At 65.2% G+C, this 10,425-nt stretch overlaps 1 protein-coding gene across 1 annotated transcript; it reads left to right on the top strand.

Moving 5' to 3' along the window:
* Positions 1-99: 99 nt before the first annotated feature.
* TPRN (taperin) lies at positions 100-9,324 on the top strand. Its single transcript, XM_050759890.1, is given in 5 exon segments — positions 100-698; positions 701-1,939; positions 8,248-8,488; positions 8,577-8,683; positions 8,768-9,324. Coding segments are annotated over 5 exon segments (2,244 nt in total). The 5' UTR covers positions 100-104; the 3' UTR covers positions 8,831-9,324.
* The last annotated feature ends 1,101 nt before the right edge of the window (positions 9,325-10,425 follow it).

The following is a 10,425-nucleotide window of genomic DNA, read 5'->3' as shown; positions in this document are numbered from 1 at the left end:
AGGAGAGTGTTGTCCAATCGGTAGGGTCACCTGAGGGGGCCCGCCCTCCTCTCCTGCCATAGGTGGGCGTCCCGCGCGGGGCGGGAAGAGCGGGCTTCCCCCCAATGGTCGGTGGCCCGGGAGGGGGCGTGGCCGCGGCGCCCAGGTCTGCCGCGACGGCGGCGGCCACTCCGGCGCTCAGTCCAGCCGTCCGCGGCCGCGTTCGAAGCATGGCCGCCCTGGGGCGGCCGGGCTCGGGACCGCGCGCTGCGGTGCCCGCCTGGAAGCGCGAGATCCTGGAGCGGAAGCGGGCCAAACTGGCCGCGCTGGGCGGGGGCGCGGGGCCTGGGGCGGCGGAGCCCGAGCAGCGGGTGCTGGCCGAGAGCCTGGGCCCGCTGCGCGAGAACCCGTTCATGCGGCTGGAGGCCGAGCGGCGGCGGGGCGGGGGCGCGGCGGGGGCGCGGCTGCTGGAGCGGTACCGCCGCGTGCCCGGCGTGCGCGCCCTCCGCGCCGACAGCGTCCTTATCATCGAGACGGTGCCCGGCTTCCCGCCCGCGCCGCCCTCCCCGCCCGCCCCAGGGGCCGCGCAGATCCGCGCCGCCGAGGTGCTGGTGTACGGGGCGCCGCCCGGCCGCGTCAGCCGCCTGCTGGAGAGGTTCGACCCGCCCGCTGCGCCGCGCCGCCGCGGGAGCCCTGAGCGCGCCCGCCCTCCGCCCCCCCGCCGCCGCCGCCGCCGCCGCCGCCCGCGCAGCCCCGGCTCCCGCCCGCGGTCCCCAGCCCGCCCGTCGCGCCCGGGCCCCGCGGTGGAGGGGCGAGCCCCGGGGCCCGCCGCAGCGACTTCCTCCAGAAGACCGGCAGCAACTCCTTCACCGTTCACCCCCGGGGTCTGCATCGCGGTGCGGACGCCCACCTGCTCTCCAATGGGCCCTTGGTCCCGGAGCCCCGGGCCGGCCCTGCCAACCGCCTCGCGGGCTCCCCGCCTGGGTCAGGACAGTGGAAGCCAAAGGTGGAGTCGGGGGATCCCTCCCTCCACCCGCCCCCCAGCCCCGGGACCCCGAGTGCCACTCCAGCCTCGCCCCCTGCCAGTGCCACTCCTAGCCAGCGCCAGTGCGTCTCCGCAGCCACCAGCGCCAACGACTCCTTCGAGATTCGGCCGGCCCCCAAGCCAGATATGGAGACCATCCCCTCGGGGGACCTCCAGGCCCGGGCGCTGGCCAGCCTCCGCGCAAACTCTCGAAATTCCTTCATGTTCATTCCCAAGAGCAAGGCCTCCGGGGCCCCTCCTCCTGAGAGGGCGCAGTCCGTGGAGCTGCCAAAGGGAGACGTGGGCCCGGCCTCCCCGAGCCAGGAGCTCGGATCCCAGCCGGTGCCTGGAGGGGATGGTGCGCCTGCCCAAGGGAAGAGCCCCGTGGAGGTCGAGGCACAGTGGGCAGTCGAGGAGGGGGCCTGTCCCAGGACAGCCACCGCCCTCACTGACCGGGCCATCAGGTGGCAGAGGCCGTCCTCACCACCCCCCTTCCTGCCGGCTGCTGCAGAAGAAGCTGAGCCTGCTGAGGGCCTCAGGGTTCCTGGCTTGGACAAGAGTAGCCCGGAATACGGGAAGCCAGGGCTGCCTGTCACCTTCATCGATGAGGTAGACTGGGAGGAGGCCCCCCAAGAAGCCAAACTACCCTGCTCCCTGCGTCCTGCCAGACCCGGGTGCGTGGCAGAGCTTCAGCCCCGGGGCAGCAACACCTTCACAGTGGTGCCCAAGAGGAAGCCAGGGGCCCTGCAGGGCCAGAACTTCAGTCAGGCCAACGGGGAGCCCCGGCCACAGGAGGCCGAGGAGGAGAAGGCTGGTTGCCTCCTGGGGCCCACGCTGAAGAAGCGCTACCCCACCGTGCACGAGATCGAAGTGATTGGCGGCTACCTGGCCCTGCAGAAGTCCTGCCTCACCAAGGCTGGCTCCTCAAGAAAGAAGGTCAGTGGTGGGGGCAGGGCCACTGGCCAGGAGGGAGAGAGTGACAGCTCACACAACCGTGTGGGCAGCACCTGCCCTGATCCCAGGATGCTTGGCCTGGGCAAAGGATGGTTTCTATATGGACTCGAGGCGAGCTGGGGCTGGGTGAGCCGTGCCGGGTCCAGGGCCCCAGTGGAGCCCCCTGACTTGGGCCATGGGGACAGCTGACCTACTGTGTGCCTTTCGAGGCTGCTGGAGAGCACCGGGGCAGACAGTGCTGTGCCTCTTGCCAGTTCTTGTGGCTCATATGGAATTAGCGGGGCGGGCCTGTCCCTTTGTCAGTCCAGTTGGAAGAAGCAGACCTGGGCTTGTGGGCTCCTCCCTAGGCTTGGCTTTGAGGGGGTGGCCTCACATGGTCTCCTGGAGGGCCCGCTGCATGGGCGCGGGGCGCCAGGATGTGAGTGGGAAGAGGCCCGTGATCGGGGTTGGCGGGATCCCTGCATCACGGTCAGCCCTGGGGTGCAGCCCACCAGCCAGTTGGAGGGGGCTGTCAACGCCCCAGAAAGCACACTGGCTGGGAGCTGGGCAGGAGTGCCGCGTGAGTGTCTAGCATATGCTTGTTCTGGGCCTGGGAAGCTTGCTGGGGAGAAGGGGACTTTGGAGGCTCTGAGCCAGCCAGGCAGGGGAGTCTCCCTCCTGGCCAGTGGCCTGGAACCCTCTGGGCACAGGAAAAAGAAAATCCTCAGATTCTTCCTGGTCATTCTTGCACCTGTATTTGTTCCCCAGGGCAAATTCCAAGGGCAGCTCCACGTGACTTCCCCATCTGCGGTGACCTGTCAGGAAGCAGGTGTACCTTCCCTGGGGACTGAGCGGGGGCCTGGGGCGTCTCCCTTGGCTCTTCCTGTCCAGGCACTGCCCCAGAGCCAGTGCTGGCTAGGCTCACCCCTGAGGTGGGCTGTCCTCCAGCCTCAGTTTTCCCAGGCTGGGGATGGGACCTTTCGGGCTCCCTCAGCAGACAGGCTGCTGCCTCCCTCTGTTTGCTTCCTGCCTGGGGTTGGCCTTGGCATTGTGCCTCTCCCTGTCCATCCTCCCCTGCTGGAACCAGGGCGTTGGTGCTCCTGCCTGCTCTGTCTGCTGGCCCAGGCATCTGTGCTAACCCTCCTGAGGTGCTTCCAGTGGGGGCTTGGGGCTGGGCACAGGGCCCCTCCCATTCCTGGAGCCACATGGGTCTGTCTCCCCAACCGTCGCCCGAGCATCACCCCAGCCCATCGAGGTGGGGTCGGTCTGATAGCCACAGCCTCTCTCCCCCAGCTCCTGTCTGCCTTTCCCTCCCCCGCGTCCGTACCCTTGGCCCTGGCTACGCGAGGTGGGTGCTTCCTGGTCTTGCCCCAGAGGTGGCAGTGGGGACACCTCCCCCTTTGTAGAGAGGAATCTGCACCTCAGCTCAGGAGTCAGATGAGGTCATGGAGCTTGTGGGGCGAGAACTGAGTTCAGGTTCCTGTTTCTAGAACCCCTCCCCGTAACTTGTGTGGCCATCCCTGGGGGCCTGGCTTCTTCCTGGGACTTGAGGCCGCTGCCTAGGGCCTGGCCATCTTGCCCTCAGAAGGGACAGAACTGTGCCGGGCATGGTGGCTCACACCTGTAATCCCAGCACTTTGGAAGGCCGAGGCGGGTGGATCACGAGGTCAGGAGTTCAAGACAATCCTGGCCAAGATGGTGAAACCCCGTCTCTACTAAGAAGATATAAAAAAATTAGCTGGGTGTGGTGGCAGGCACCTTTAATCCCAGCTACTCGGGAGGCTGAGGCAGGAGAATGGCGTGAACCCGGGAGGCGGAGCTTACAGTGAGCCGTGATGGCGCCACTGCACTCCAGCCTGGGCGACAGAGTGAAACTCTGTCTTAAAAAAAAAAAAAAAAGGAGGGGGGACAGAACTGTGGGGGTCACTTGTGGCTGGGTTAGAATCAGAAGGGCAGGGTGGGGGCCGGAGGGCCAACAGGAGCAGAAAGATGCAGTCGGGGAGAGAAGCTGAGCCTGGGAAACAAGCCCTGGACCAGCAGGAGGGAGGAGCTCAGGCCAGCCTGAAGGGGTGGGAGTCCAGATGGACAATGCCTGGCATGGCCAGGTGGCCCGGGCAGGGCCCTGCCAGAGCAGCATGACCTGCTGGCTGTGACTTCCTGCCTGGGTACAGGCCAGCTGCCCTGCCTGGGAAGAGCCAGAATGTCCATCAGGAGGAGACGGAGGCATGGGGCTGCCCTGCCTTTCAGAATGGCTTGCTGGCCTCAGCACAGTGGGCTGCGGGGCAGGGCTGTCCCATGTACTCTGTGGCCCCTGGGCCAGGAGCACTCACAGGTGGGGGTGCAAGGTGCCCCATGCGAGTCCTGTACCTGGCCTTGCCTGACCACCCTAGGCAGCCTTTTTTTATTTTTTGTTTTTTGAGACAGTCTTGCTCTGTCACCCAGGCTGGAGGGCAGTGGCAGTATCTCGGCTCAGGGCAACCTCCATCTCCTAGGGTTCAAGCGATTCTACTGCCTCAGTCTCCCGAGTAGCTGGGATTACAGGTGTGTGCCACCACGCCCGACTAATTATTGTATTTTTAGTACAGACAAGGTTTCACCATGTTGGCCAGGCTGGTCTCGAACTCCTGACCTCAGGTGATCCACCCGCCTCACCCTCCCAAAGTGCTGGGATTACAGGCGTGAGCCACGGTGCTGGCCCCAGCCTTTGGTTGGGACCACTGGCTGTGTGTGACCCCAGAGCATGGGGGTGGAGTGCAGGGATTGCAGGGCTTAGAATCCAGCGGGACCTGACTGTGGGCCAACGGCTTACTGTGCGCCTCAGTGACTGGCGGTGCTGCTGCTTTTCCTGGGGTGCAGATGAAGGGCAGCTCTTCAGTGGAGTTGTCTGGGTGGTGGGAGTCTGTGAGGCACCTGCCCTGGGGCTGGCTGTCCCCACACAGGGTATGATGCCCTTGCACGCCTCTGAGGGGTGCCGCCCTGCTCTGGGCAGTGGGGGGCTGCTGGCCTATGTGCCGGGGGTGGGGGGAGCCGCCTGGCAGGCACAGGCCCATTTAAGTTGTCCATTGGCAGAAGCGGCAGGTGCACCGTCTCGCAGGCTGAGCTTGGGGCAGACTGCTGTGTGCTATTGCAGCCGCGCCCAGGCTGCTTTCCTGGAGGGTGGGGCATTCCTTCTCATCCTCACACCCGCCGCCCGTGGGACTTGGCGCTGCAGCCTTTCCTCTTCGCGGAGCGCCACCTGGCCTGGCTCCTACCTGTCTGGCTGCCCCTTCCTCTCCCCTCTGCCCTCCTCTCCTCCTCCCCTCCTCCCCTTCTGGCTCTCTGCCCAGCCGGAGCATGTCAGTGTCCCCAGGGCTCAGTCCTGGACACCTAGAGCCGTCTGCCCTCACCTGCTGTGGGACTTCCGCCTCCACTCCCAAGGCCTCGCTCTCTGATCCTTAGACCCAAGTGCCACCCTGACATCTGCCCTTCCTGCTGACACCACCTCCCGGCCAGCACCAAGCCCCAGACCGGGCTCCTCCCTGCCTCTCCCCGTGTGCAACGCAGATCCTGGGTGGCCAGCGGCTGTTGCATCTCTCACTGTTGTTGGCTGAGCCCCTTCTTGTCAACTTTCCTTTCCTTCCCGCCTCTCCACCAGCTCTTCCCATAGGTGCCACCTAGGTGGTCTTTCTGAAGCCAGGGACCCCAGCAGCTGCCTGGACCCTCCTCCCTCAGCTTTCTCATGGGTGGAGGCTGTGCCTGGCGCTGGGACCACACTTGACTCAGGGAGCACCCAGCGTCCCGGGAGCCTGCTGTGGACGTTGCACTCGGGCAGCCTGGTCTAGGGTCCGGCCACCCGTGGGAGCGTTGGCTGGGGCTGCGTGGGGGATGGGAGGCAGGTAGCCGTGTGCAGGGAGGAGGGAGGGGCAGGGCTGGGCTCAGCTCACACCTCCATCTGGGCAGGTTGGGGCTGGCTGCTTGGCCCTTTGTCCCGGGTGGGGGCCAGGCCCTTTGGTAACCAAAGCTAGGTGTGCACAGGCAGGGTGAGTGGAGCAAGAACAAAAGGGTCCTGAGAAGCCAGGAGGCTCCTCTGGGAGGCTGGGCTGAGCCGGGACCCACCTGCGGGCTCTCTGTTGGCTGCGCCAGGCGAAGTCCCTGATAGGCTGCATTGCCAGCCCCTGGCCACACCCTCTGCCCATCCTGCGTCCTGGGGTCTTCAGGCTGCCCACAGCATGAGTCACGGGGTGTCCTGTGACCCACTGACCTGTCTCCACAGTGGGAGGGGAGGGCTGTGCACCAGCCCAGCTGAGGAGACCTGGGGAGGCAGGACGTGACCAGAGCCCTGGGCCCCAGCTGAGGGCAGACAGGGGCTGCCTGTCCACCCCCCGCTCCCCACTGCCTGGCCAGGCTGTACCAGGCTCAGGGCCCATGTGCACCCAGCCCCCGCAGCCCCCCTGCTGGGACTGGTCATGTGCACGAGCGAGGGCACTAATCCTGCAGCCCTGGCAGCCGGCCCTTCTGTGTTCTCAGCCATGGGGGCTGGGCCTGAGGACTTCGGGGTCATCTGGGTTAGCTCCACGTATCCAGGGCGACTGGAAGCCCCATTTGTTGCTGGACTTTGGGGCTGTGGGAGACCTCTGGCCCACCAGCCCTGTCCTGCCTTGAGCACCTCCACCTGGGGTATCTGTCCCAAAGCATGAGTCTGGGAGGGCTGGGTGACCCCATCCCCAAGTGGGCTGGCAGTGGGTGGGTGTTTGTAGGGTCTGTCCCAGCCTCTCCCTGCCTGGTCTCCTGTGGGATGAGCGTTGGAGGGCCAGGTGGGCCTAGCCACAGGCGGGGCAGTTAAGGGACAGGAGCTGGTGCCTTTCTCCTTGTTTTGTCTGATCCAGGTGGCCTCCCCCTCCCCCGCTCATCCGTGCAGACAGCTGGGGTGCTGAGGCCTAGGGTAGGGATGCAAGCAGGCAGCTGAGTTGCCCAGCAGGGCTCTGTGTGAGCTGTGCTGAGAAGGGAAGCTGGAGGTTTGGGCACAAAGGGTGGCCCCCCCGGCTGTGGGAGGTGGGGATGTTCATGGTGAGAAGGGACCCACAGCTTGGCTGTGGGCCGTGTGGCCACTGCGGGAGAGGGCATGCTGGCGGGAGCGTGTGCCCTCGGCCCTGTCCTGGCAGCCCTGTGTGGCCTCAGCTGCTTCCTGAGAGGCTGTCTCATCCTACTGTGCCTGGCTGCGGTGGTTCTCTGCCTGGGGCCCGGCTCCTGCCTCTGGGTCCTTCTAGGGGAGGAGGAGGAACTTGAGCTGCTGGTGTCCTGTGCCCAGGAAGAGTTTAATATTTCGAGCTCCGGCAGGGCCGCTCCCATCTGCTGCAGGTGGGGGCCGCTCATTTTCATGGGGGACCACTGGGGCCGGGCTGAGTGCAGCTGAGCGGTGGGAGCTCGGCTGTTGTGGGGAGCTTAGCCCCATGCAAACCCCGGTCAGGGGAGGTGGAGAGTCCTGACCACTGCTCCCATTGCCCCTGGGAACCAGCAGCCCTGCCTGGGCTTCAAGGCCACTGGGAAAAGGAAAGCATTTGCTCAGATGTGAAATCCTGCAGCCTACGAAGTGGGGACGGAGGACGAGGGCCAGAGGGACAGCAGGGTGAGGAAGGGGTCATTGCTGGGGTCGCTGGCACCAGGCTCAGTGGAGGCGGTTTCTCACTCTGCACAGTCCCTCAGGCCAACTCTCAACTATGTTAGGTGGGTGATGGTGCCTGGGGCTACCGCCCGGCTTGACGCCTCACAGAGGCCCTTGTCAGCAGTTGGGGGGTCCGTGCTCTGCCGGATTGTCCAGGCATCCAGTAAACCAGGACATGAACTTGGCTTTAGAGCGAGGCCCCAGACACCAGCAGGAGCTGCCTGGAGCCTAGAGGGCAAGACCCCTGAGGGGACAGCCTCTCTTCCGCCCTGTTCCTGCTCTAGTGGGAGGGGATGTGTCCACCCCAGTGTTCCCCCAGCTGGTGCTCTGCCCAGACAGCAGAGCAGGAGGGTCCTGAGATGGTAGCCCCGGGAGCTGGTTTAGACGCTTCTGGGGACCCAGAGGCTTTGGGCTTCTGGTCCTGATCAGAGTTTGCTCCCTGGCTGGGATTGGGAGGGGAAGTTGGCCCCCAGGGTGGAGGGGATGGACGCCTGCAGGGTCCAGCTGGAGAGGTCTTCGCCCACCTCCTGGAGCCCCCGAAGGGTTGATGGTGCATCCGGCGCGTCCGGCGCCCCACTTGGGTCAGCCTCATCCTGAGGGCTGGACCTGAGCCCCTGGCATTGTGCCCATGTGGGCCCTCAGCCCTGGTTCATGTGACTCTCACTCCCAGATGAAGATCTCCTTCAATGACAAAAGCCTGCAGACCACATTTGAGTACCCCTCCGAGAGCTCCCTAGCACAGGAGGAAGAGGTGGAGCATGAGGAGGAGGAGGAGGAGGAGGAGGAGGAAGAGGAAGAGGAGGAAGAGGGTTCCGGCTCAGAGGAGAAGCCCTTTGCACTCTTCCTGCCCCGGGCCACGTTTGTGAGCAGCGTGAGACCCGAGAGCTCTCGGCTGCCAGAGGGCAGCTCAGGTGGGTGCCCACCTAGGGGGACAGGCAGCCTGGGCGGGGTGGAGCCTGGTCTGTGTCCACATGTCCACGTGTGCATCTCCGTTCACAGGCCTGTCCAGCTACACCCCGAAGCACTCTGTGGCCTTCAGCAAGTGGCAGGAGCAGGCACTAGAGCAGGCCCCGAGGGAGGCAGAGCCCCCGCCCACAGAGGCCATGGTGAGCTGCAGGGGAGGGGAGCGCTTTGGGGAGTCTGATGCCTGGGCGAGCCCATGTGTCCACATTCTGTTCTCTCACTTTCAGCTCACACCTGCCAGTCAGAATGACCTCTCGGACTTCCGCAGCGAGCCGGCCCTTTATTTCTGAGCCCAGCACTGCCAGGACCAAGGCTGAGCCCCAGCTGTGGGAGTCCCGGAAGCTGGGCAGTAGCCAGGGACTACTGCACCCACTTCTGCCTTGTCTGGTCTCACCGTATTCCACCCACCCCTCCTGGCCTTGGAAGCAGCCAGGGTGCCTCCTGCCATTGGGACCAGGTCTGGGTCTCACTCCCCGGCCCTGGTTTGGGAGGGCCCAGGCGGGGAGTGGGGTGGGGAACTGCCTGTGGGTGAGGTCAGGGGTCTGCTGGGTGGTGGCCATCTGCAACCCGGCAGGGGACTGTGCAAATTCTACACCTGGCAGTTCCCTGTCCTGTCTCCTCAGCCTGCCTCCCAGCGGCCATGGGGGGTCTGGGGTGAAGGGCTGTCCCAGCTACTTGTCCTCTGCAGGACCCTAAGCCCCTGCCCACAGCCCCCATGCCCTCTGTGATGAGTGGCATCTTTCCTGCCTCTGACGATGGACTCAATAAACAGCACTGGACAAGGCTGCTGGCATCCCCACTGCGTGGTCCTTGGCTGAGAGGGGAGCAGGGGCAGGTCTCTGCAGTAAGAGGCCACATGGGGTACAGTGGGCCCCAGCTTGCACGTCTGTGCCAGGGTGTGTGGGAGGGGACCCCAGTCTGGTACCCCCACTCCTTGATGTCCCAGTGGCCAAGGCTCTGACCCCCCAACTTCTACGGCCTGTTAACCTGTTGCCCCTCCACCCCCGCCTCCCAGAGCTGGCACTGTGGGAGGTAGGATGCCAGGCCTGCTGTCAGGGGCCTAGACTTCAGGTGGGAGGGTGAGTGTTGCAGCTGTTGGGCCTGAAGTGACTTCTCTGAGGGGCCCAGAGCCTGTGGAGGGACCAAGGGAAGGGCAGCATGAGGGCAGCACAGGGTAGTGTCTCCTGCTGGGCTTGGCGTGCCCCCTGACCCCCACAGGATGAGGCAAGTGGGGATCAGCACCTGCCCGGGCAGCCAGATCTGGGGCTGTTCACAACCCTCTGAACCCAAGCCCCGTTTCCTCCCTGGAGAACCAAACCATAGAGCAAAGCGCTGCTGTCTGGCCAGACTCCGGCGGGAGAGTTTGGTGTATTTCCCTGGTTGGGGGGTGGGCCCAGCTCTTTTCTGGACCCTCTGGATCAACACTCGCTTCCCAAATAGGCCCAGTCCTCAGGCAGTGCTTGGTTGCTGCAGGGACAGAACAGAGGCCCCAGGGCACGCAGAAGGATGGAGGTGGCCAGTGCTTGGCGTGCGGCCAGGGAAAGGGGCAGCAGGGCCTGGTGGCAGCAGTGGTGTCATCAGGCCAAGCAGGACTTGCAAGGAGGAACTGGTGGGGGTAGGGGGTGTGAAGCCCCCCAGTCCTTGCTGAGAGAGACCTGAGTCTGAGGCAGCTGCTGGATATGCTTGGCATCCCTAGCTGTCTCTCTGGGCTGGGTCCTATGCTGGACACCAGGGTGTGGCAGAGAACAGGACGAGCGAGCAGAGCTGAGAGGAGGGTGAGCCGTGGGCCAGTCAGGGGAAGAGGACCAGCGGCCCTGCTGGGGAGGGCCAAGGGTGGCGCTGGCCTGGGCAGGGTGGGCACCCTCAGCGGTGTCCCTGAGGCTAG

This window comes from Macaca thibetana, chromosome 15 (genome assembly GCF_024542745.1).
Source record: "Macaca thibetana thibetana isolate TM-01 chromosome 15, ASM2454274v1, whole genome shotgun sequence".
In the NCBI taxonomy this organism is placed as follows: Eukaryota; Metazoa; Chordata; class Mammalia; order Primates; family Cercopithecidae; genus Macaca; species Macaca thibetana.
The sequence above is the reverse complement of the archived record's forward strand: the minus strand, read 5'-3'. Positions and strand labels throughout refer to the sequence as shown.